The sequence below is a fragment of the Microcaecilia unicolor genome, chromosome 8 (genome assembly GCF_901765095.1).
Source record: "Microcaecilia unicolor chromosome 8, aMicUni1.1, whole genome shotgun sequence".
Classification (NCBI taxonomy): Eukaryota; Metazoa; Chordata; class Amphibia; order Gymnophiona; family Siphonopidae; genus Microcaecilia; species Microcaecilia unicolor.
Window position 1 is genome coordinate 7,912,276 of NC_044038.1, and position 27,130 is coordinate 7,939,405.

A 27,130-nucleotide genomic window follows, 5' to 3' on the forward strand; every position below is an offset into this window, starting at 1 on the left:
GTAAGGAAGTGTTTAGCTAGTTTTAATATTGATACCTGTTCATTTACCGTTCACTGTTATACCTTTTTTCTAATAATAAACCTATTAGTTTATTAGCTCCGTTGTCCTGGACTGACTATGAATCCTGGTAGTTTGTGTTCAGTCTGTGGGTGTTTTTCTAGAAATTGTGGGACCCCTGGAATTGTGGCCCCAGTGTCCTTAGAAACCGCCAGGAAAATAACATGGGTGGGAGACTTGCCCAGAGGCAAGTGGAACCTAGTGCAGTGGGTGGAGGGCATGCCAGTGTAGGAGCACGTGCGCAGGGGCGAGTGGGCCTAGGCAGTGCTAGGACACACCCTCTAGGTGTCCACAGGGTGTCTAGGCGTTTCGTGACAATGTGAAAAGCAGTTAAGACTGGAATTAGCATGTACTAAGAGCTAATTCGTGTATTAACTGCCAAACATAGAACAGGGTGAAAAATGGGAACAGAAAGTACCTTACAGTTAAAGCAGAAGTGTACTGTGCTAACTGTATGGAAAGATACTGGGTGTACCCCAAGAATTAGTACAAAGGCTTTGAAGTTTTTTGACAGTTAATACATGGTAACTGAAAAACCTTATTGCACTTTAGCAAACAGAGCCCTTTGTGAGGCATCCCACATCTTATCCACAGCCTGGAAAAGAAGGGCAACTATTGCCACCAACACTTTTGAGGCACCGAGGTATTTCAGGTAATCATATAACAAAAGTGGCCTGCAATCTTTAGTCTAAAACGGACTGCTTTAGCCATCCTTTGAACAAAATGAAGAAAGAGTCATTAGATGAAGAATGCATTTCCTTTTGTTCAGGGCCAACCCAAGGGTACCTGATACGCGAGACAAACCTTCAGACATGTGCCCCCCACCTCCCAAAGAGCAGCTACAGGTCCTCTCCTACCATATCCTGCATTTCTCCTTTCCTTATGTACCCTTTCATAGTCCAGCATCTCCCCTTCTCTAGCTCATCTCCTGCATTGTCCAGCATCTTCCCCTGCCCCAAGGGGTACAGTACCTCTGTAACTTCTCCCCCCCCCCTTAAAGTTGTTCAGCATGTCCTGATCCCTCCGACTCCCCTCCTCCAAGGTACTCAGCAGCTTCCCTTGCCTACCCCACCCTCTCCGGAGCAGTATAAGGTTTGTTTGTTTTTTGCAAATTTTATTTAAGACGCACCGATAAGGTATACATAGAAAACAGAATACAAAACAACAAGCAAACATGAAATGTAATAGTCATGACCAAATGTCACGAAAAAAACAACAAGGTTAGCATTCCCAACCAGTAAAACATACCAGTACATTATCACTATATTGCTGCACCCATCTCATAAGGGCTACTATATTATACAACCAGGTATCTAGGGTCGTGATTCTTTCCTTTCCAGAGGCTCAGCTAATTTTGCCAGGCTCAGTCTAGCCGCCCTCTGTCTCCAAAGAAACTGCCTGAGCATGCTTTTAAAGCCCTGTTCATGTTTAGATTTCAACCAAAAAGGCACCATCTGGAAAGGCTATAGTAACTTGGGGAGAAATAATGGTTAAGTCTTTCCATTTCTCAAACAGAGCTTTCATGGCATCCAGATGTCTAGCAATGTTCAATGCTACACAGAAGGCCTACTTCCCCTCTTAAATAAATTCCCAAGTTTTAGACTTCCTGAAGGCCATCTAAGAGCAAACCTCCTCCCAACTGACCTTGGCACACTCTCAAAGCTTCTGATTTATCAAAACTGATCTTCAAACCACTACAACTCCCAAAGTGGCATAAGAATTATATAACTATATGCATGTCTTGACTGGGGTGCCCTGAGAATAATGGAACAAAAAATCAATATGTTTGCAGATGACCCATCGTGCCCACCTGGATCTCCCAGATATTGTTCAAAGCAGTGCCGTAGCAAGGGCTAATGGCACCCGGGTCGGGTCGCCACTGCGCACCCCCCCCCCCCCCCGGGAGCAGCACGGCGCGACCCCCCCCCCCCCCCCGGACTGCATTCTTACCTGCTCGAGGGCCGGGCCGCCCCGAGTGCACGTCACTCGGAGCTGCGTCGGCCCCGCTGGTTCCCTGCTCTCTCTGCCCCGGAAGTGCAGAGGGAGCAGGGAACCAGCGGGGCCGGCACCCACCCCCCCCCCCCCCCCCCCCGAGCGCGTGCACCCAGGGTGGACCGCTCCTCCCGCCCCCCCTTCCTACACCACTGGTTCAAAGCTCTGATTTTAAAAGCTAGTGGTTCCAGAGTTAAGATGAAAACCAGTGGCGACTTGAGAGCAGCCCTGCCTGATGTCCCACTGAAGTGAAAAGGCCAGCAACAGTCGGCCATTAACAACTGAGCTTCAGGATTCATAGAGCAGGTTAACCCATCCCAAAATGCTTCTTCTACCCCATAACATCTCAACACCCAGAACACACAGCCCCCAGTTGAAATAGAAAGGGAGTGAGCACAGAAGGACTTGAGCATGCGTGAACGCTCAAAAATCCTGCACCGACCATGACAAAACTTTTATAAACACACCAACAAACAGCCCCCAAAATTGTGCCACCCTAGGTGGATGCCTAGTTTACCTAGTGGTTAGGTTGACTGTGCTTCTATTGTGGAAAAGGCTCCAAAGGGAGATCTGGAGAGTAATGACCTTCAGCACTAACATCAACAAAGTAAAATTCAGAATTCCCTGCACTCCAAATCTTATATAATGACAAGCTAAAAAAAAAAAAAGTGTTCAGAGGACATCAATGAACCCAGTCTCAAGCTGAATCTTCCTAAAAATGTCATGAAAACACAGCTCACCTTTTCAGGCCTAAATCTTTGCCTAGAATATACTACATTTGGCATAGGCAAAGACGTGGGATGCCGATTCGGTCTCAACACCTGAACACGTATCAATAGAAATATGCAGTCAGGTCATGTGATTTGGTAGAAATGTTGGACGAGGCAATAAAACCTGAAGAGCTGATAGAACAAATTAGGAAAGCTGGCAAATTGGGCAACATCATAATAATAGGCGATTGACTGCATAAATGTTAGATCAGAGCGCGCTAGGGAGGTAAAATTCTTCTAATAAATTACTGCTTCTTGGAGCAACTGGTCCAAGAACCGACAAAGGGAGCTATTTTAGATCTAGTCCTTAGTGGAATGCAGGGCACGGTACAAGAGGTAACTGTGTTAGATCCGCTAGGATATCTGGAGTGAAGTATTGCCATACTGGGACAGACCGAAGGTCCAACAAGCTCAGCATCCTGTTTCCACTAAGGAAATCTACCGTAGCAGCATTTAATTTTCAAAAGAGCAATTATGACAAAATGAGGAAAAATGGTTAAAAAGAAGCTAAAAGGGTCAGAATTGGTTTTCAAGGGTGACGATGGGGAGGAACTGAAAGAAAGACGAACTGAGTCAAACTGACAAGTTAGAGAGTGATAAATCACCTGGACCGGATGGTATGCACCCCAGGGTACTGAAAGAACTCAAACATGAAATTGCTGATCTGTTATTAGTGATCTGTAACTTGTTGTTAAAATCATCTGTAGTACCTGATGATTGGAGGGTGGCCATTGTGACGCTGATTTTTAAAGAGGGTTCCAGAGGTAATTCAGGGAATTACAGACCTATAAACCCAACTTCAGTGCCAGGCAAAAATGGTAGAAATTAGTATAAAGAATAAAATCATGGAAAACACAGACAAACATGGTTTAAAGGGATAGAATCAGCATGGGTTCAGTCAAGGGAAGTCTTATCTCCTCAATTTGCTTCATTTATTTGAAGGTGTGAATCAACATGGATAATGGTGATCCGGCTGATGTAGTGTATCTAGATTTTCAGAAAGCTCTTGACAAAATACCTCATGAGAGACTCCTGAGAAAATTAAGGAGTCATGGGATAGGAGGCAATGTCCTTCTGTGGATTAGGAATTGATAATTGGACAGAAAACAGAGGGAAGGGTTAAATGGCCATTTTTTCTCAATGGAGAAGAGTGAATAGTGGAGTGCCACAGGGATCTGTACTGGGACTGGTACTATTTAACATATTTATAAATGATCTGGAAATGCGAATTATGAAAAGTTACAGGAAGAGCTTAGGAAATTGGAAGACTGGGCAGATGAAATTTAATGTGGACAAATGCAAAGTGACGCACATTGGGAAGAATAATCTGAATCATAGTTAACTGATGCTAAGGTCCACCTTAGGAGTCAGCACTCAAGAAAAAGATCTAGGTGTCATTATAGACAATACGCTGAAATCTTCTGCCCAGCGTGTGGTGGCAGCAGCCAAAAAGGCAAACAGGATGCTAGGAATTATTAGGAAAGGGATGCAAAATAAGACCAAGAATATTATAATTCCTCTATATTGCTCCATGGTATAACTTCACCTTGAGTCCTCTGTTCAGTTCTGGTCGCCGTATCTCAAAAAAAGATATAGCGGAATTAGAAAATGTTCAAAGAAGAGCAAGCAAAATATTAGAGGTGATAGAACTCCTCCCATATGAGGAAAGGCTAAAGAGGTTAGGACTCTTCAGCTTGGAAAAGAGACAGCCAAGGGGGGAAATATGATTCAGGTCTATAAAATCCTAAAGTGATGTAGAAAACAGGTGAAAGTGAATCAATTTTTCACTCTTTCAAAAAGTACAAAGACCAAATAATTCAAAATACTTTAAAAATAAATAGGAGGAAATATATTTACACTCAAAGAATAGTTAAGCTCTGGAACTCGCTGCCAGAGCCACAAATCTACTAACATGTAAATAGAAGGATAACTCCTCATTGAACTTTTCAGAACGGTGGAGCTATGTCTGTATAATAAAGAAATATTAATCATTACTTGCTCACAAACAGGTTCATACATTAATGAACACCTGGGCACCTTTAGACTCCCATTGCTCCAGTTGCCCATAAACTTCGTAATTTATTCTTATGTTCTTAAACTGAACAGGAATTAAGAGAATAAATTATTCATATTTGGCAATGGGAAGGAATTTTGGATTTAACTCATGCCTCTCTCAGTAGTTCAAGGCAAGTTACATAAAGACTAGGAGCAGAAATTAGTGTGTTGAAGCAGCTGCAGGGCCTAAAATATAAAACACTTGTGCCTGGGCCAGTGGGGAACCCCCCCCCCCCAAAAAAGGACCATTGCCAACACTGAAGTCCTGTGGATGTTGCGTAAAGACTTAGTTTTACCAGAAAGCTCTGGAAAGACTGGGTGGTGCCGACTAGAACATTTGTGTGCTTGGTGAGGCCGATTTAGTTTTTCCAGAAAGCTCTGGAAAGACTGGGTGGTGCCGACTAGAACATTTGTGTGCTTGGTGAGGCCGATTTAGTTTTTCCAGAAAGCTCTGGAAAGACTGGGTGGTGCCGACTAGAACATTTGTGTGCTTGGTGAGGCCGATTTAGTTTTTCCAGAAAGCTCTGGAAAGACTGGGTGGTGCCGACTAGAACATTTGTGTGCTTGGTGAGGCCGATTTAGTTTTTCCAGAAAGCTCTGGAAAGACTGGGTGGTGCCGACTAGAACATTTGTGTGCTTGGTGAGGCCGATTTAGTTTTTCCAGAAAGCTCTGGAAAGACTGGGTGGTGCCGACTAGAACATTTGTGTGCTTGGTGAGGCCGATTTAGTTTTTCCAGAAAGCTCTGGAAAGACTGGGTGGTGCCGACTAGAACATTTGTGTGCTTGGTGAGGCCGATTTAGTTTTTCCAGAAAGCTCTGGAAAGACTGGGTGGTGCCGACTAGAACATTTGTGTGCTTGGTGAGGCCGATTTAGTTTTTCCAGAAAGCTCTGGAAAGACTGGGTGGTGCCGACTACAACATTTGTGTGCTTGGTGAGGCCGATTAGTTTTCCAGAAAGCTCTGGAAAGACTGGGTGGTGCCGACTACAACATTTGTGTGCTTGGTGAGGCCGATTTAGTTTTTCCAGAAAGCTCTGGAAAGACTGGGTGGTGCCGACTACAACATTTGTGTGCTTGGTGAGGCCGATTTAGTTTTTCCAGAAAGCTCTGGAAAGACTGGGTGGTGCCGACTAGAACATTTGTGTGCTTGGTGAGGCCGATTTAGTTTTTCCAGAAAGCTCTGGAAAGACTGGGTGGTGCCGACTACAACATTTGTGTGCTTGGTGAGGCCGATCTAGTTTTTCCAGAAAGCTCTGGAAAGACTGGGTGGTGCCGACTACAACATTTGTGTGCTTGGTGAGGCCGATTTAGTTTTTCCAGAAAGCTCTGGAAAGACTGGGTGGTGCCGACTAGAACATTTGTGTGCTTGGTGAGGCCGATTTAGTTTTTTCCAGAAAGCTCTGGAAAGACTGGGTGGTGCCGACTAGAACATTTGTGTGCTTGGTGAGGCCGATTTAGTTTTTTCCAGAAAGCTCTGGAAAGACTGGTGGTGCCGACTACAACATTTGTGTGCTTGGTGAGGCCGATTTAGTTTTTCCAGAAAGCTCTGGAAAGACTGGGTGGTGCCGACTACAACATTTGTGTGCTTGGTGAGGCTGATCGTTTTCAGGTATCATCATAACAATATTGAACTCGAAAAATAAATTTTCATTCAGAAGCACATCTGGTCTGCTCAAGAGGTACTTCTAACTACTGATCATAATAGACGTGTGCCACATACAGGTTTTATTCCTCAGTTAAAGCTTAGTGTTGTCATTAGTCTAGGCAACTGCCATAACAAAAACAACGTTTCATTATTTTGATACCAAACACTATCAGTGGAACTTTTTAACTTGCTAAATACATGCTCACTTAGTATGTGAAGCACATATCAGAAGCCACACTGTAAACAAAAACAGAGTGTCCTGAACATGGGACAATTTTCTTCTCTTGGGGCATTTCCAGTGCCTGCAGAGCTTTCTTAAATGACTGTATACAGTACACAGTAAAGCTTAACTGCTGCTGTTCCAACCCGCTTTAGCAGCAAGAACCCACTTTTGACAGGCTTTGACTTTCGGTACAGTACTCTCTGTGCTAATGTTTTCCTCTTACTGCTTTGTGTATAATCTTGAAATTGAGCTATCAAGACATTTAAGTGCATGGGTGGGGAAGGAAGAGGATCTACAATTATCAGGACTACAATGTCATTAACAAAAGTCAATTTCTTTTATTTAGCAAATTAGAATGGCTTATATAAAGGATTCAGTGCAAGCCCTGACTCTAGCCCTGAAGCAGCTAGATCTAGGGATTTTGTTGGGTTTTTTTTTTTAATTCACCAGCAGGTCCCCCTTGACCACACCATATCATCCTGTCTCTTACCAGCTTTGCACATCATTGAAGCCAGCAGCTTAGAAACAATAGAGCCTCTCTTTCTCATCTTGCACTGTTTGCTATATGGGAAGTAGGGTACCACACCGATGATGCTCTTGGAACAGGAAGTCCTACAAGCATACACCATGATTAGGAGTTCCATGATTGTAGTATTCACATCCCTGAAAAAAGGAAGAAGTTTGTATTTTCTAACCATGCATAACAAGATTTTGTCTTTAAAAATGGTTACATCCAAAACATGAGATCATAAGCTGGTAGAATAGTCTCCTGTATTAGGTTGGTTGTACAATACATCTCCGTCACAGTGGTGGACAAATCCACCTTGAACAGACCACTATAACTATCAAGACCTAAAATACCATAATATTTTATTTATAGCATAGCATAAGCCTGCCTGGAAATTATTATAAAACTACACAGGCTTCACTAGATCCCACACATTTAGATAGGCAGTGACCTATGTATCCAGAGGCAAAAGCGCCACTAACAACCTGACTCATACAACCAAACCACTACTTCAGATGGGAAGGGAGTTTGGGTTTAGCTCACGCCTTTTTGAGGGAGAGAGATGTGCGATACTTCTGGAGGCTCTGAAAATGTACAACCACTTTATGATTTCTTCAACAGGTACTAATAATTACTCAACCTGTGGCTCAGATGCCTTTAGACACAGACATAAGTAATCGGAATACTAACGAGCCCTGCTTAATGTTCTACTCAGGTCAACAGTATATGAGCGAGTTTTAAACAAGGATGGAGTCAATTACTTATCAAAAGGAATCCAGTGCTGGAAAGGCAGAAAGAGGTCTTACCTGCTAATTTTCTTTCCTTTAGTCCAGTGTTTCCCAATCTTTTTGTGGCTGTGACCACATGACTGTGGCTAAATAAAATTGTGTGACCACCCCTCCCAGAGGAGCAGAATAATGATGCACCTGTGGAAAGCCCATGTAGGTTGTAATCCCTAATGCAGATTGTGTGACCCAATTTGGGGCCCCAACCCAAAGTTTGGGAAACTCTGCTTTAGTCCCATCACACCAGTCCATAAGTGGGTTATGTCTAAAGATCAGCAGATGGAGACAGAGAAATAAAGGTCCTGTGTGCTTCACCCAATAAGGGCATCATGGAGCCTTAAATGATCAATATTTAGAATGATAAAGTAATAGACCATCTGCTTTCCATTTTACTTGAGCTATTATACTATTAATACTGAACATATCACTGGGAGAAGAAGCCAAAAGGTTACACTGTCAGAGCAGGGGTGGGCCACAAGCAGCCTGCCACTGAAATTTATGCATCCCAAGAGACCATGGGAAGTACATACAGAAAACGGCCCACAAAAACATCATTAACTAGAGTTTTGTTATCAATGGAACCATTGAACGATACAACGGGACAAGACTTATTGGACACTGTTAACAAACTGTTTGGATAAATAGAAGTGTATGGTAACACACCATTCTTGTAATAATTTATGTTCGATCAGTCATCACACTGAATTTTGTTGGCAGTGAATTAAATGATGCATTTGTTAATTTTTTGTGTGCGGCCCACTAGGGATAGAACGGACATTCATGGGGTTCTTTGTGTATAAAGGTTGCCCACCCTTGTGTTAGACACATTGAATACTGAACCTGAAGAGTCTGTTGATGTAGTGTATCTAGATTTTCAGAAAGCTTTTCATAAAGTTCTTCATGAGAGAGTCCTGAGAAAATTAAAAAGTCATGGGATAGGAAGCAAGGTTCTGGTGTGAATTAGGAATTAGTTATTGGACAGAAAACAGAGGGTAGGGTTAAATGGTCATTTCTCTCAATGGAGGAGGATGAACAGTGGAGTGCCGCAGGAATTTGTATTGGGACCGGTGCTATTTAGCATATTTATAAGTGATATGGAAATTGGAACGGCGAGTGAGGTGATTAAATTTGCAGGTGAGAGGGATCACGTGACGCTATGAGCGGGAGCAGTCACAAGTAAGATTGCTCCTGCCACCTCTCATCATTCCCCGCAATAAACGGCTGCTTGGCGGATCTTGTTTTTACCGACTGAGGCCAAAACTGCAAAGGAATCACTTGGAAAGCAGTGAGTGAGGATGTCGCCAAAATCGCTGAGGAAAGATAAGGAGAAAAATAAACCGCATGAAGACAAGATGGCGGATCCAGCAAGCGCCGGGTGTTCTTTGGTTGGCTCAGCGTGGGTGGCAGAGGTCACTGCCGAAGTAACTGGAGCGATGGAATCGATTCTAGACAAAAGACTAAGCCCCATTGACTCTAAATTGGAACAGCTACACAACAATATGGAGCAGTTGGGACACGATTTAGTGGGATACCAGCAGAGGACGGGAGAACTGGAGGACAGAGTTATGAAGCTGGAAGAAGAGCGGGACCGCATGCAGAAGTTAGTAGAGTCAAATGCAGAGAAACTGGAAGATTTAGAGAATTGTTCCAGGCGCAACAATTTGAGATTCGTGGGGCAGCGCTGGGGCCCTTGCAAATAGAGCGGGCACACAAGATTGGGCTTGCACACCCTAACTCTACACGACCAAGAGTAGTCATTTACAGATTTCTCAATTTCTCTCAGAAAGCAGCGATTTTACAGGCCTTAAGAGGGGGCAAAGAACTATACTTTGAAAACCACAGAGTCTTACGTTTTCAAGACTACTCAGCATTAGTGGCGGCATCGAGAAGGAAATTCTCTCCGGTTTGTTCCCAGCTGGTGGAGCAAAAAATTAAATTTGCCCTTCTATATCCTCCTAAGTTAAAGATTACATATCAAGCAGCTACAAAATTTTACACCTCCATCGAGGAGGCGAAAGGCTTCTCGAATCAGCTGAGACCGGAAGCCCCACAGAGGAGAAATTCGCACGTATGATTAAGCGGACTCTATGAGAGTTATGATTAAAGGTGGAGTGGGAGCAGTTTAGTTGGTTGAAATGAACGTTAACAGCTGTGATTGATATCTAAAACATTGTGGAGCGTGGATAACGAGAGTGGAGATCACCGGATAAAGACAAACAGGGTGTTCTTGTCGGATCGTGGATGTTATACCTGGTGAACGCCAATATGGAGTTCGGAGTACAATGGCGACTTCTTTATTCGGGACAATGCGAATGCGGACCTTGTGTTGTGCCATTGATACTGAGGAACATGTTGGCCACAGAGACTGCCACTAAGACAGGGTCAGTTAACAAGATGTGCAGTAGCAGACACCTTTGGAGCACACTGCTGGGTACGTGCATAGTTTCTAACTTGGAAATGCTGTAAGCTGTTTTTGCAGGAGTGAATGAGAAGACAGAGGACTCATCTTTAATGAGGGTGGGGAGTGAGTATGAGAAAGGGGTGTGTGAAAGTGGGGCCATCTTCGTAAATGGGCGGAGCCAACCGTATTTTCAAAAAAGATGACCGGCCATCTTTTTCTTCGATAATACGGTTGGGGCCCGCCAAATGTCAGAGATGGCCGGCATCAGTTTTCGCCGATAATGGAAACTAACGCCGGCGATCTCAAACCCGGCCAAATCCAAGGCATTTGGTCGTGGGAGGAGCCAGCATTTGTAGTGCACTGGTCCCCCTCACATGCCAGGACACCAACCGGGCACTTCTAAAAATTAAAAAAATAAAAATAGCTATCAGGTGCATAGCTCCCTTACCTTGGGTACTGAGCCCCCCAAATCCCCCCCAAAACTCACTCCCCACAACTCTACACCATTACCATAGCCCTTAAGGGTGAAGGGGGGCACCTACATGTGGATACAGTGGGTTTTGGGGGCGGGGGGGGGGTTGGAGGGCTCCCATTTACCACCACAAGTGTAACAGGCGGGGGGGGGGGGGGGGGGGTTGATCCCCGATTCCCTCCGGTGGTCATCTGGTCAGTTCGGGCACCTTTTCGAGGCTTGGTCGTGAAAAAAAAAAGGGACTAAGTGAAGTCGGTGAAATGCTCGTCAGGGTCGGCTTTCTTTTTTCCATTATCAGGCGAAGCCTGCCATCTCGTAACCACGCCTCCATCCCGCCTTCGCTACCCTACCGAAACGCCCCCTTGAAGTTTGGCCGGCTCCGCGACGGAAAGCAGTTGGCACCGGCCCAAATCGGCTTTCGATTATATCGATTTGGCCGGCTTCAGGAGATCACCGGCCACCTCCCAATTTGTGTTGGAAGATGGCCGGCGATCTCCTTCGAAAATAAGCTGGATAGCGTCCTGGCTTAGAGAAGAACCTCAGAGCACTAAGGACTTGAGTAAGTCCTCCCAACTCCCAAAAATGAAATCCCTGCTCCGAGGTATTTTCAACAGACTACTAACAAACTATGAAAGGTCTCTTACCACCGATGGGACCTTCCTTTAAGAATCAACAATGAAAGCAGGCTGCTGGTCTGCTCTGGGAAAGATTCAGAGGTTAGAGTTACTTCAGAAGGCTGTCCAAAATGGCCACTCTTTCCACGTTTATACCAACAACCTGTGGGTTTGTAAGGTGTCATTAAATATCACTTTTTTGCCCAAAAGGAAGCTGGAAAAAAGCTGGTAAGCCAGGTTTTGGCTTGTTTAGTGGCTGGTACTCAAATGGAGACCCCCCAAGACAAAGATTCACTGACTGCACTAAGCGTGGTCTGCTGGGGGCTCCCTCTGAAATGCACCCCTAGGATCTCCTCAGGCATGTCAGCCATGCTACTACACAAGCCCATGGCTGCAGCCTAAATGTGATTTAGGAAGCTGCTCCTGCCAGCAAAGGAAGGCACTCCTCCAAGCTAGCTGCATGAAAAGACCTCCCTCCCCTCATTACTTGTGGTGCCCACCTCTTTAACATTGCTTTTGACTCGTAACCACTCGCCTCCACCTACCCTCCTCTCTTCCTTCCCGTTCACATTAATTGATTTGATTACTTTATTTATTTTTTGTCTATTAGATTGCAAGCTCTTTGAGCAGGGACTGTCTTTCTTCTATGTTTGTGCAGCGCTGCGTATGCCTTGTAGCGCTATAGAAATGCTAAATAGTAGTAGTAGTAGTGGTGCAAGTGGAAGACTTCCCTGCAACTGCACACTGAAAAATACTTTTGTTGCTGACCTGAGCTCCCTCAGGACCAGCAAAAGGAAGACGATCATCCCTCGTCGCAGAATGGGTGCATACTCCCTCCTGTTTCTGATAACTACTAGTGTAGCCTGGAACAAATGATGCAGAGTTCTTCCGACACCTTGAAGTGAAAAAGCAACTTCAAATCCAATTATTTAAAACCCTTTCAGGGTAAGAAATAAAACAGTGGTGAACAAGGGAGGTGAGGAAGAACTTGGACCCCAAGTATCATCCCTGCTACAGACCTATTAAAATTTGCTTGAGCCTTTATTTATTTTTTTTCTTCAGATAAAAACCTCAAGTGAGGTATTCCTCTGCTCAACTTGATGTCCAGTTCTCCAACTAGGAGCTGCTTCAGTAACTAGTCTAGGAGCTACATGGTCTGATCACTACCATCCACTGGAGACAGAGCATCTAGGACTGCATGGTGCCCTTATGGGGGTGAAGCACACAAGACGTTTTTCCCCTCCGTCTCCATCTGCTGATTGACAGGTAAAACCTACAGATTCTGGACTAGTCTGGCGAGGACAACAATCAAAAGAAATGTTTAGTGCTGCCATCCAAAGAATTATACTGCCATCTTCTTTAACTACTACTACTAGGAAATCTATCATAATTTTCCATCGGAGTCAGTGGCGTTCCTGGACTCAATGGCACCCAGGGCAGAGCGCCGATGCACCCCCCCGCTAGATGACCCCCCCCCCCCCCGGGTGCACGCCGCTGGGGGGGGGGGGGGGGGTGCCACGGCATGCCTGCTCCTCCGAGTTCGCTAAACTTCGTTCGTTCACTGCAGCTCCCTCTGCCCCGGAACAGGAAGTAACCTGTTCCGGGGCAGAGGGAGCTGCAGCGAACGAACGAAGTTTAGCGAATTCGGAGGAGCAGGCGTGCACCCTGGGCGGACCGCCCCCACCCCCTTGGTACACCACTGATCGGAGTCTAACCCGTATATACAAAATTAAATCCCAAATCTATATCAGGTAGTTTTCAAAAACAAGTCTCTGATCACAACAGTGGCTTTTACTTAGGCTATGTATTGCTTACTAACTTGGAAACAGTCTGAATGATGAAGACATCTTTCCCTCTCACAGATTCTTGAATTTGTACTCTGGTTTCTAAGGGAAAAAAAATAAACATGAATCAGTAAATTAGCAGTATACACACACATTCCTCAGCTTTCTCATTGGTCAGTAAGGCACAAATCTCCTCTCTGAGCTGGAATAAGCCATGGGAGATAGTGGCAGACTGGCTGCACTACCCGCTTTCCACAGACAGGTGTGGAAGTCCTGGAATTAAAAAGCATGGCCCACTCTGTGCCTTCCCGGGGCAGTGTGGCGGAAGAGCACCACATGCACCTCTCGCTTATTTTCCCTTCTTCTTCCCGTTCTCCTCCAACCATTTACTTCACAGTTCGTCCAACCATTTCACTCAGACCTCAGAGTAACTTCAGTCCCATCATTCACCCTCTTCCTTCTCTTTCACGTGGCCCCTCCAATCTCCTTACTCTGGCCCTTCCACCACTGTGGTCTCCAAGGGCTGAGGCAGAAATGCCCGAGAATCCAGAACAATAAGTAGCAGTGTGACAAGGAAGCTAACATACTCAGTAGAAGAAGCAGCAGTTGACTTGGCATGCATTCACTTCTCAACTCCTTAATTTTGCCCATTTCTATCCCATGGTCCAGCCACTGAAAAGGTTGAAACTCTTGTGCTGGCATAATGTACAGTAGTCATTACCTCTATATTTAACCGCATTGCTGTCTCTGATCTCAATATCCTCTTAGGATGATAAACAAGCAAGGCATTTGTAAAATACCAAGGCACTTTTCCATACAAAGCCTGATGACTGACGGACAGAACTTTATGTCAGTGGTTCCCAAACCTGGTCCTGGAGGCATCCCAGCCTGTCAGGTTTTCAGAACATCCACAATGAATATTCATGAGATAGATTTGCAATCAGTAGAGAAAGTGCATGTAAATCTCTCTCACGAATAACTATTGTGGGTATCCTGAAAACCTGATTAGCTGGGGTGCTTTCCAGGACCAGGTTTGGGAACCACTGCCTTATGCTGAATCCTGTATTTCACTGGTAACCAGTGAAGTTGTTTCAAAATTGGGGTTATATGATCAAATTTGCATGTGCCAGCAATCAATCTAGCTGACACCTCCTGCAAAGGTTTCACTGGCAAATTTGCTATTCCTAAATACAAAGCATTACAATAATCTACGTTACCTTGTACCAAACTCTGAACTACACTTCAAAAATCCAACAGTCAACATTGTTTTTAACCTGTATCGTAAGTTAAATTGGTGAAAAGATGTCTGCATAACCCTAGCAATTTAACCTCTCTTAGTCAGCTTCACATCCAAACCACCACCCAGAGGTTTCAGTTCCTTCTTCACTGACTGCACAGTTACATATATCCAGGGGAACAAGCTAAGTCAGTCCTAGTTTACACATCTGTGCCACATTGCACAGAGGAATGCCTCAGAAAAATAAATCCATACAAACTCTACAGGACTAAGTGTTCATGCACGCAGTGTGCATGTGCCTGAATATTTAAGAAAGAATTGCCAGAAATTTAAAAATTTAGTTTTGGCATATGCCTATCATAGCTCCAAATACTAGACCTCAGCAATACTCTTTTGCCACTAAACTCTTACAAATGTTTCATAAAAAATATGGAACATGACCATCAGTAGATACAAAGAAAACATAACAAGCTTAATAATGGGGTGATATCTAATACACTAGATCTGTCCTGTACGCCAAGGGCCATGAACTAGAGTCCATTTTTCTAGTCCATCATGCTCTTCCTTCCTATAGCAACATCTGTTCTAGGGCAAAAGGTTTCCCTCCCCCACCCCCATAAAAAGTGGTAGCTGTAGAAAAGCTGGTAAGGTTTCCCAGGCTCTGTCAGTGGGAGAAAAGTCTTATCTGCACCTGCATGCTTAAGGAGAGCTGTTGGTGGGGAGGCCACATCTTACAGGAGGGGGATCAAGAAGCTGAGGTGGAAGGGATTGAATGTGAAGGGAGAGGGAGCAGGTTAAGTACATATGAAGTGTTGCCATATTGGGACAGACCAAAGGTCCATCAAGCCCAGTATTCCGTTTCCAACAATGGCCAATCCAAGTCACAAATACCTGGCAAGATCCCAGAAGAGTTCATTTTAGTAATGACTTATGGACTTTTCTTCTAGGAAATTATCCAAACCTACTAAGCTAACTGCTTTTATCACATTCTCTGGCAACAAATTCCAGAGATTAATTACTCGTTGAGTGAAGAAATATTTTCTCCAATTTGTTTTAAATGTACTACTTGGTAGCTTCATTGCATGTCCCCTAGTCCTAGTATTTTTGGAAAGAACAGACAAGCAATTCATGTCTACCTGTTCCACTCCACTCACTTTTATAGACCTCTCATATCTCCCCTCAGCTGTCTTCTCCAAGCTGAAGAGCCCTAGATGCTTTAGCCTTTCCTCATAGGGCAGTCGTCCCATCCCCTTTAGCTGTACCTTTTCTAATTCCGCTATATCTTTTTTTGAGATACAGTGACCAGAATTGCACACAGTATTCGAGGTGCGGTTGCACCATGGAACAATAGAAAGGCAATATAACATTCTCACTTTTGTTTTCCATTCCTTTCCTAACAATTCCTAACATTCTATTTGTTTTCTTAGGTTCTGCAGGGATGTGGCAGTAACAGTAATATTTCAAGATTTCTATATCTGCCACATCCCTGCAAAACCTGCCCCACTGTCTCCCCCTCCCCCCCCCCCCCCCCCCCCCCCCCCCCACTTCCCAGCATTTCAAATCATCAAAAGGGTCAGAGAAATGCCTCATCACCCTTCCCGTCCCCAGCAAACTACAAGGGGGGGGGGGTTGTCAGTCTAGCCTTTGCAGTGATTTGAAATGTGCCTTGTGGCCTCTTGCATGAAAAGTCTGGGGGATCTCTGTTGAACACAAGGTCATACTCACCTCGGTTTGGCTCCTGATGGACTTGAACTTTACCAAGCTCTACTCCCAACCGCCTGAAGATGAAAAAAAAAAAAGGAAGTACAGCTCAGCATACTGGATCAGGGAATATCATAACAACAAGGAATGATGCAAAGCTGTAGAGGAATTTACAAGGAGGCCCTGACTGTTTAATTTTTTTCATCACAAATATTTTCTATACAATGTAAAACAAACAATGCAGTTTGTAGTAAAATTATCAAATTATTTTACATGCAAAAATTTAAGTTTACATTTATAGCCCACTTAACCATTACTATAGCCCAAGGCAGGAAGCAATAAGGTCATTAAAGAGGATTACAATAAAATCATTGACATAGGATTATCCTTGAGACATGAAAAATAAAATTACCAGTAATTCCTATTTACAATTAAGTAAATAAAACGGCAGAATTCTCTGAGTAAGCAGAAGTTATAATCAAATCAGTATATGTCCACATTACTTTATTATAAAGTATTCATAAAGATGTTAAAACACATGCATGCTGCGTGTGACATATTGTATTGAGGTAATACATTGCTATACCAATTTTTGTACAATTTCATATTATGAGGATCTTTTCTCCCTCTGACTCAAAAACAAGGTGATGGGGAGGATAAGAAGGGCATCCACCAAAAAGGCCCTGCTAAGCTAAAAGCTGTTCCACTTGGAGAGCAAGCAGCAAGTTTTCTTTAGGAAGAAGGAAATGACTGAATACTGGGGACAGCCCTACAGATAAACGTGACAAGTCTTAATTGGGGCTTATTATGCTGAACATGGAAATGCATGCTTACTTGCAGTTTGATGATTAAAAAACAACTTTGTGAACAGAGCCCTAACAAGAAGCTTCCTAAAAACTTTACTACATCTGAAATCTGTGTCTAACAGCTCAGATGACACGAACTAAACACATATAGTAACATAGTAGATGACGGCAGAAAAAGACCTGCACGGTCCATCCAGTCTGCCCAACAAGATAAATTCATATGTGCTACTTTTTGTGTATACCTTACCTTGACTTGTACCTGTCCTCTTCAGGGCACAGACCGTATAAGTCTGCCCAGCACTATCCCCGCCTCCCACCACCGGCTCTGGCACAGACCGTATAAGTCTGCCCAGCACTATCTCCACCTCCCAACCACCAGCCCCGCCTCCCACCACCAGCTCTGGCACAGACCATATAAGTCTGCCCAGCACTATCCCCGCCTCCCAACCACCAGCCCCACCTCCCACCACCAGCTCTGGCACAGACCGTATAAGTCTGCCCAGCACTATCCCCGCCTCCCACCACCGGCTCTGGCACAGACCGTATAAGTCTGCTCAGCACTATCCCTGTCTCCCACCACTGGCTCTGGCATATACAACTGATGTTACTAAACCTCATGTTGCAACTTAGGACACCCTTGCTTAATGGGAAAGTCTGGATTCGCCACATATTCACATCCTCTCATGCCCCCCCCCCCCCCCCCCCCCCCCCCCCCAGATGTGAATATGTGACCGCTCCTGGCTGGTTATATAGCTCTTAACTGCCTTTCCGTGAATATTCTTCAGGAGATAGCCAGTTATCCCCTGCTATTTCTGTCAGTGCTTAGCGGATAATCAAACATATAAACGGCGAGTGACCGTACTCACTCGCAAATGCGCAGTACAGACTTCCCTCTCTGCCCCGTCCCCGCGTCAATACGTGAAGATGGGGGCGGGACAGAGAGGGAAGTCTCTACTGGCATGCTGCAGATGTCGGAACCGCTCCCCCTCCCCCGGAGTCGCCGCCACCGCCCCTCCATCTGGCCGAGCACTGTGAACTTACATCACCACGCAGCAGCAGGCACATCAGCAAAGCTGCCATCAGGCTTCCTTCTCTGCCTTTGTCCCGCCCTCGCCGACGTTACGTCACACGAGGGCGGGACACAGGCAGAGAAGGAAGCCCGCCCTGACGGCAGCTTTGCTGATGTGCCTGCTGCTGCGTGCTGATGTAAGTTTACAGTGCTGCTCGGGCCGGGTGGAGGGGCGGCGGCAGCGACTCCGGGGGAGGCGGGGCGGGCTCAGAACCCCCCCCCCCCATTCCAAAAGTAGCCCGTTTTCACGGGCTCAACGGCTAGTCAGTTATATTGTGCGAGTTCTAGGTCAGTTCCCAACTGGACAATTTCCACCCGCCCAAATTCCACCACACTAGGGAGGACAATTTCCACCCATAACCCCCAAAATACAAAACATACAAGGCAAGTAATCTCCCTCCCTTTTCTCTTCCAGATTTTTTTTTTTGGGGGGGGGGGGCAGTACTCCTCGCCCCCCCCCCCAACATTATCTTTTACACATCCCTTTCCCCTTCCAGACATGTAGTTCATGTGGGGGGGGGGGGGGGGGGAGCAATGCCCCCAAACTAGGTTTCAACCTAATTCAGTCCCTCAAAATGACACACCAATTACGATTTATAACAAATTACTACTTTACCTATGCCCCTCACACTAGGGTTACCATATTTGCTCCCCCTCAAAAAAAGGGGACACATGCCCCTTCCCCCACCCTGCCCCCCTGTCACATAACGCCCTCTCATCACACTCCCTAAGGGTGTCATATCCTCCCTTCCCCATACCTTACTGTACAGCACTGGTGGTCTGGTGACCTCTTCAGGACAGGAAAGAGCCCCCTCTTTACTGCCCGGAGCGGCTGCAGACATACTTGCTGCCTCCGTATCGGCGCCGATTCAAAATGGCCACCGAGAGTGAGGAGTGGAGGAGTGGCCTAGTGGTTAGGGTGGTGGACTTTGGTCCTGGGGAACTGAGGAACTGAGTTCGATTCCCGGCACAGACAGCTCCTTGTGACTCTGGGCAAGTCACTTAACCCTCCATTACCCGCCGCATTCAGCCTGCCATGAGTGGGAAAGCGCGGGGTACAAATGTAACAAAAAAACAAAAACCTTGCAAGACTTCTACAGAAGTCTTGCGAGCTCACTGCTTCAACGCTCAGGGAGCATTTTGAATTAGCGCCGGGACTGGAGGCAACAAGAGAGTCTGCAGCTGCTCCGTCCAGGAAAGAGGGGGGATCTTCACTGCCCTGAAGAGGTCACTAGACCACCAGGGCAGTACAGTAAGGTAAGGGGAGGTTTAGGATGGGACACCCCTAGCCCCGCTCACTTATTTGTCCGCAAATCTGGACAAACAGGCAGGCTGGCAAAACCCACCCGGTTGCCCGGCCGTGTCCTCAAAAAGAGGACATGTCCAGATAAAACTGGACGTATGGTAACCCAACCCTACCCCACACCCTCCCAAACTAGGTTTCAACCTAATTCATGTTTAATCCGGGATCTAAATGTCATAAATAAGTAAATACATAAATAGATAAATACAAACAGCAGTTCATGTGGGGGAGCAATGCCCCCCACACCCCCCAAACTAGGTTTCAACCTAATTTGGCCCCTCAAAATGACACACTGATTACGATTTATAACAAATTATGACTCTACCTATGAAAAGTTATTTTTTATTATATGTCTTCTGTGTACATCCGTATGCTGATCTAACTTCCCTGTTCCAGATGCCGTTGAAAAAAAAAAAAAACCACCAACAGGACTTATGGGACCCAATACATAGTAACATAGTAGATGACGGCAGAAAAAGACCTGCACGGTCCATCCAGTCTGCCCAACAAGATAAACTCATATGTGCTACTTTTTGTGTATACCTTACCTTGATTCGTACCTGTCCTTTTCAGGGCACAGACCGTAAAAGTCTGCCCAGCACTAACCCCGCCTCCCAACCACCGGTTCTGGCACAGACTGTATAAGTCTGCCCAGCACTATCCCCGCCTCCCAACCACCAGCCCCGCCTCCCACCACCGGTTCTGGCACAGACTGTATAAGTCTGCCCAGCACTATCCCCGCCTCCCAACCACCAGCCCCGCCTCCCACCACCGGTTCTGGCACAGACTGTATAAGTCTGCCCAGCACTATCCCCGCCTCCCACCACCGGTTCTGGCACAGACCGTATAAGTCTGCCAAGCACTATCCCCGCCTCCCAACCACCAGCCCCGCCTCCCACCACCGGTTCTGGCACAGACTGTATAAGTCTGCCCAGCACCATCCCCACCTCCCAACCACAAGAAAGAAGCTACAGTTGTTAAACAAACAAAAAAAAGGCTAGGAAGGGTGGGAAATAACCAGGGGGGGGGGGGGGGGGAGTCGATAGGAATTGTACCCCTTAAGTGGGAATTGTCTCGGGGGGGGGGGGGGGGGGGGGGAGGGAATTGGTGGGTGGGAACTCGCCCGATATCATTGTGCGATATAACCGGCTATCCTCTAATATTCATCGCACTGCTAGCTAAATTTGGCAGCTAAATCAGGCCACGGAAATAGCAGGCTTATCTTTGGCTAGTTTAAACTTAGCCAGCCAGTGCTGAATATTGGTTTAGCCGGTTAAGTTTAAACCGGCCAAAAATAAACCAGATACTCACTGCTGACCTCCCGTGTTCTGAATATCGGCCCCACTGTCTCTTTCACTCAGTTGTATATATTTTGTCTATCTCACCTAGAGCACAAACTGCTTCAGTTCACTCTTTTTTATCCTAGCTCTCGTGACAGCATCAACACTTCTGTTCTGAAAAGGAGAAGTACAGACTGTGAAGGGGAACTACCAAATACATGTGTGTGAAGGGAAAGAAAAGGAAACAAAACCAGCTAAGGATTTTGTATCAGTTCATAAACAAAGCATCTCACATTTCAGAGTAAGTCCTGTACAGCTGCAACAGAAGCTACAACAGAAAAATAGTATCACACAGAATTTTATTTTAAGCAATGCACATCATCATGGATTGGATATGTATTTTTATTGTTTTTTTTCAGGTCTACTTCCCAATGAACCTAAAATTCCTGTCACTTTATTTGGCAGGGAACAACAGATATTGCAGAGGTGCTGTGGATACGGTTACCGTACATCCAAGTTTTACCCGGACATGTCCTCTTTTTGAGGACATGGCCGGGCAACCAGGCGGGTTTTGCCATCCTGCCCGTTTGTCCGGATTTGCGAATGAACGGGCAGGCGGGCCTCGGGGTGTCCTATCCTCCCCTCCCCTACCTTAGTGTGGTGCCCTGGTGATCTAGTGACCTCATTGGGGCACAAAAGAGCCCCCTCTTTCCTGCCCAGCACATCTGCAGACTGTCTTGCTCCCGGCACCGATTCAAAATGGTTTGAACTCTTGGCAGCCATAATCAGAGAACCAATCCTAGGCAGCCAAGTCCCCTTCAGAGATCAGTACACACATCGTCAATGGATGTGGAATGTCTTGGGCAGTTTCTTAACCCCCGTCATCATTGGATGTGACTTTGCCTCTGGAACTGCAGGGTTCGGGGAAGAAATCTGCAGGGCCTCCAGAGCCTTAGCAATCAGATAGGGAAGTTCCTCCCACCTGAAAAACCAGTGCTACTCTCAGGGTATACAGGGCCTAAGGACTCTCCAGGTGTCCCAAAATGCTCCACATGAGCAAGCTTCAAGGGGGGGGGGGAGGGGGCAGCCACCAGTCCCTCTACTAATCTGTCACTTTTTTTTTTTTTTTTTTTAACCGAGGCAAGAGTTTCACAGCAGAATAAAGAGGCAGGGAGGCAGAGACGGGAAGGGACCTGGTGCCACTAGGTGTATCCCGAGCCTGCCACAGATCTCAACCCCCAGGGTTCAGCTAGCCATTGCAGGCCAGGAACCAGCACCAATGTAGAGACACACAGGGTATGTCTGTCCACCTGCTAGATAGAGAGAATACCTGAGAGACTACTGCAAAGGGTACTAAGTAGAAGAGCTCTCTATCTCCACCTGCTGGTACACAGATATAATCCACAAGTCTCTGGATTGATCTGTGGGACGCTATGGAACTGTTGTTCTTTAAAAACTAGGTAAAAATGATCTTGGGATGGTGTATATTGCATTCAGCCGCTTGAGCTTCCTGTTTTGGACTGTTTAATCAATTTGTAGTGGAATCATTGTTTCTGTGTTTAAAGTGGTTTTTGAAGATGTTCAATAAAGACCTCCTTAGAAATAAACAAACAAATTTCAGACTAGATGTAAATACAAAAAAATTAATTCAATAACCCTTGATATAAAATCATAAAATTTAAGCAAATATGTCCGTGAATGACTAGTACTTACTCAGAAATCTTCTTGGCTAGTTCCATACAAGATGGATTAGAATTACCCGAGAAAAGCACCAGGCCACCTTTGGTAATATTCATGTTGCTGTTACAGGAATCCGTTTTTGCAATGCTCACTTTAGGACTTACTGTCCCCCTGCTTACAAAATACTAAGGGGAGAGGAGGGGAGAAGACAACAAAGACAGAGTCACAACACAGTACATGTCTCATTTACACGAGTAATAGTTCCTTCAACATTAACATTTTAAAGACATATTTGTATTCTTTCCAACTCAAAGGAAGTTGGAAAGAAGTCTGTGTGTTGAAACTTGGAATGCGGGAAAAATTGGTAAAAAGACAAGTTCCAAAACAGGCTTAATAAAACCAAGGGCTCCAGAGAAATAAGCCCCCCCCCCTTAAAAAAAAAGAAAACCGCCCAATGCATTTCTATGCAAGGAGTTCCAGCTTCTGTAGCTGGGTAAGGAAATACGGAAAAGTCAGTAACTGCAGTTTGAGTAAAGTCTTCCCAAGTCTTCCTTCCAAATGATCTGGAAAGGAGTGCACTTAGCAACCAGTTACGTTATCCTAGTACAGCCCTTTCCCTAAATAATGTTCTGTCATGCTTTCATATGGACATCTCTTATGGGAACCATCATAGCTAGGAAAACAAACTGTAAAACTGGCAGGTAATTTCTAGATTTTTTTTTAATGTAATAAAGCAGATAAATTAACCCATCTATCAGCACTAATGAAACTCAGAGATTTGGACTGGTAGTATCATCTTCAAACACATTAAACTGATGCAACGTTGTTATGCTTAGTGCCAAAATGCCATTAACTTTTACATGACATCAAAATTACCTACATGCCACAACACAGCAGTTTGTGAAGCATGCATATTTTTAAACATTCACCTTATATTTTTTTTTTAGTTTAATTTATTGATTTTTGATACAGATACCATCAAGAGCTCACAACATAACAACAAGTAACATTTTACAAAGTAAGGCAATATCGTAGCAGCAATCTACATTCAGAATCAAATTAAGTGAAAACAAGAGAGAGGGAGGAAAGAGGAAAAGAAGAGGGAAAGGGGAGGGGGGGGGGCTGGAGAATACAAATCAAAGTGTAAAGCATGCACATGTCAAAAAACACACATCAAATTTAGTAGTTATCATTGTACCGTATCAAAATAAGCAACAAGTGGTAGCCATTTTTCCCTATATGAAGCAAAACGAGAAGATTTCTTTGCAAGGTGTGATTCGAATTTGTAAATGTGGAGCACTAAGTTCCACCATTCCTGGTAGGTAGCCTGATGTAAAGGCTTCCAATGGGAGAAGATTACCTTCAATGCTAAAGAAACCAGGGTGCTAACAAGAGCCCCTTCACTAGGAGTCAACAGACTCTTGTAATACTGATCCCTGCACCTTATATTTTTACAGGCATTTTCTGAATGTTATTTTTAAAAATGACATTACATTTGTGGTAATGAAAATTTAGGAATTCTAGCATTCAAAATTTCCAATGAGTATAAAGCTTGTGTGTTTTCTCCAAAGAAATGGCCTATTTGAAAATGTTTTATTTATTTATTTGCTGCACTTGTATCCCACATTTTCCCACCTATTTGCAGGCTCAATGTGGCTTACAAAATGTTATAGTTCCACCCTGTTTGCAAGTGCAAGTATACTAAAATGGAAGCATTTCTGGGAGCAAGGATGGCACCAATGCACATAGGGCTCCTTTTACAAAGCTGCAGTAGTGATTCCTGGCACGGCAAATTCCTATGGGCTTTGTTGCATTAGCCTTGCAGGAATCACTAACGCTGCTTTCTAAAGGGAGCACATAGTTTTCTATTTCCAAAATTATTACATGCATACCCTTAGAAAACTGATGAAATATTCACAGATAAAATACCCACAGACTTTGCAACAATGTGCACAGTACTAAATATTGCTCTTTGTCCTTTTTGGTTAGCTAATTTATAATATTAATACACCAATAAAAACTATTCTTAAACTGTTTAAGATGGGTGCCTACCACAGTAAACCAAGGATAAACTGTTTGGCTTTGTTTACAAGTTACCAGTTTCTTATTGCTGAGAGGCTGATGCACAAAGCCATGTGGTATAGCCATACACTGATAGCTTGAGCGTGCAGCTTCTATGTAAGATTCAGAAAATATTCTGTGGTGATGTAATAATCCGGGATGCAAATTCAAAGCATTCAGAACTTGCGCACTGATCAGTGGAAGCTTGCTGCACACATACCCACAAAGGTTCTGCAGCAAGGGTGGCTTCACAGAGTGCAAATCTGAAGAAAATGAAAGTTATCAACACACACCTGCACATGAACCACATAATATTTTTGCAAGGCTAGTACTTATGCACAGAAGATTAGGGTTCATGCACAGATGTGAATTGGCATTTTTGTTTTTTTTGGAGACACACACAGTTAGCTCCCCTCCCATTCTGTCCATTAACGTTGCAGATACTTGCTATGGTCACACACAAAAAGCTGGAAGTAAATTCCAAAAACTAGCATTAAATCCTCTCAACTAACCCTTCTACTCTGCCTCAGACCTGGCAATGAATTTCTCGTGTTGTACAGAAATAAATGGGATTTTAACATGTGCATATTGTAGAGGAATACCTAATGGTCTCATTACCACTCATTTTAACACTAGCCGTTGAGCCCGTAAAAACGGGCTAGTATAGGACGGGGGGGGGTTTGAAAGGCCTCTTCTCCTCGGCGCTGCAAGGCCCCCCCACCGCCGAGCTCGCTGCTGCCCCTCCGAGGTCACTGCTACCGCCCCCCCCCCCCCGAGTCGCCGCCACCCCTCCACCCGGGCCCTCGCTCTGCTATAGAAACAGCGCGGGAACGCAGCACACAGGCAGGGAAGGAAGGCCGACGGCAGCTCAGCTGAGCTGTGTTCCCGCGCTGTTTCTATAGCAGAGCAAGGGCCTGGGCCGGGTGGAGGGTGGGTGGCGGCGGCGACTCCAGGTGGGGAGAGTGGTGGCGGCAACCTTGGGGGGGGGGGGAAGCGGTAGCGACGGCGGTTGCGTCCCTCCCCTTGCGCAGTAGAGACCCTCTCCCGCCCCTGTCATCACGTATTGACGCGGGGGCGGGGCAGAGAGGGTCTCTACTGCGCATTTGCGAGTGAGTACGACACTCGCCATTTATATATATTGATACTGTGCATGTATTCAGTACAAGTTAACTTCTATGACGCACAATACACAAAAGGGTTCATCTCACAGTAACTGTGCACTTCTCGAAGTAGTTTTCTGCATCGGTCTGAGAAGAAAGTTTTCTAAAAGGAGGAGGAGTGACTGGGCAAATTAGCAGGTCCTATGGTCTTAAATCTGATGTCATGTTCTATGTTTCTACCACTCTTTGTGGCTTAAGCCTTGTACGAGATACCTCCTAAATGATAATTTGTCATGAAATGCCTAGACATCCACCTGAGGCTAACCCTGCAGACACTTAGGTCTATCCTCAGTACAGCTCAGGTCCGCCTGCACCTGCCGCTTCTGCTCTACACTAACAACCTCCTCCCACTGACTAGGCAAGTCTCCCGCTCTCAAGGTATTCTGCAGTGATTTCTACTAGGTCACTGAAGCCACACTCTCACTTGTCCCCCATTTCCTATAAAGCATTCACAGACCCAACTCACAAACCAGGATTCTTAGTCAGTCCAGAGAAGCAGAGCCAATAAACTAAAAAAGTTTTATTGTCATAAAAATATTGAACAGTGAACCAATAAACAGATGGAACAAAAACAGCACATAACAACAGGTAACTGGGTATGGATCAATTATAAAACCATCTAAACATTTGTTCCCTACCTGAATAGTGCCTGGAGAGTATAGGAAATATAGCTGCTCACGGGTTATATAACTGCTCACAGGGTCTCAGTGAAGAGATCTTTCTCTCTTCCCTCCCAATCTGAGACTAAAGAAAAATCCAGTACTTACAGACTTAATGTGAGTTCCTGAGCCAATCAGAGAGTCCAGAACAACAAGTTTTAAAAGTAGCTGGCCACATCACTGCAGGTTACCTCTTATCTGTGTTAACTAGAGAGGGAACTGTCATTTCTCCATAACAGCTTTAAACATGCAGCACCTGCTGGCCAAACTGGAGAAATACACTTCAAGAAATAATACAGTTTTACAGGCTTAACCTCCCCAGTTTTGTCAAAATAATCTCCTAGAACAATATCAACATACGAGTCTTGGGTACAAATGTTAATGTTGCACTCCTATTTTGTTAATGAGAACCTCTATATAGAGGTTTGTTATCAGACATAACTTTGGGTAGCTACTACTATTTTTCACTTAAGAGATGGGAAAACATTTTCAAATCTTAAGCTTGTATCATCTACAACACATTCCTACATAATACGTTTTCTGGTTCTCACACTTGTTATCTACTATATAACCTTGAAACAAACCACATTTAAAAATGATCTTGCTTTTTCATTTCAAAAAATAATATATTTTTTAAAATCTGGATTAAGGAACTCAATACTCAGAACTGTAATGATATGTAACAATAGGATTTATTTACTTTGATGTACTGTGTTGGCTCTGCCCAAGCTTTACCTCTGCATCTCCCCTAAACTAGCTGGTTAGGGAATGGCCATTAGCAGAGGCAGTCAGTGTAAAGTGCTGTTGAATATCGATAGCTGGCCAGCTCAGTGGGGTTTAACCAGCCAGGAACCTCTCCTGCCTGGTTA

General features: G+C 44.9%; 1 protein-coding gene across 1 annotated transcript in view; it reads right to left on the reverse strand.

Annotated features, from left to right (window-relative positions):
* PRPSAP2 (phosphoribosyl pyrophosphate synthetase associated protein 2) overlaps nt 1-27,130 on the reverse strand; it is a 71,289-nt gene that overhangs the window by 37,854 nt on the left and 6,305 nt on the right. Inside the window, exons 2-5 of the mRNA XM_030213316.1 lie at nt 22,415-22,566; nt 16,268-16,320; nt 13,341-13,407; nt 7,232-7,404 (exon numbers count right to left, since the gene is read on the reverse strand). Of these exons, the coding sequence (XP_030069176.1) occupies nt 7,232-7,404; nt 13,341-13,407; nt 16,268-16,320; nt 22,415-22,497 (376 nt within the window). The 5' untranslated portion in view covers nt 22,498-22,566. The remainder of the gene's footprint in view (nt 1-7,231; nt 7,405-13,340; nt 13,408-16,267; nt 16,321-22,414; nt 22,567-27,130) is intronic.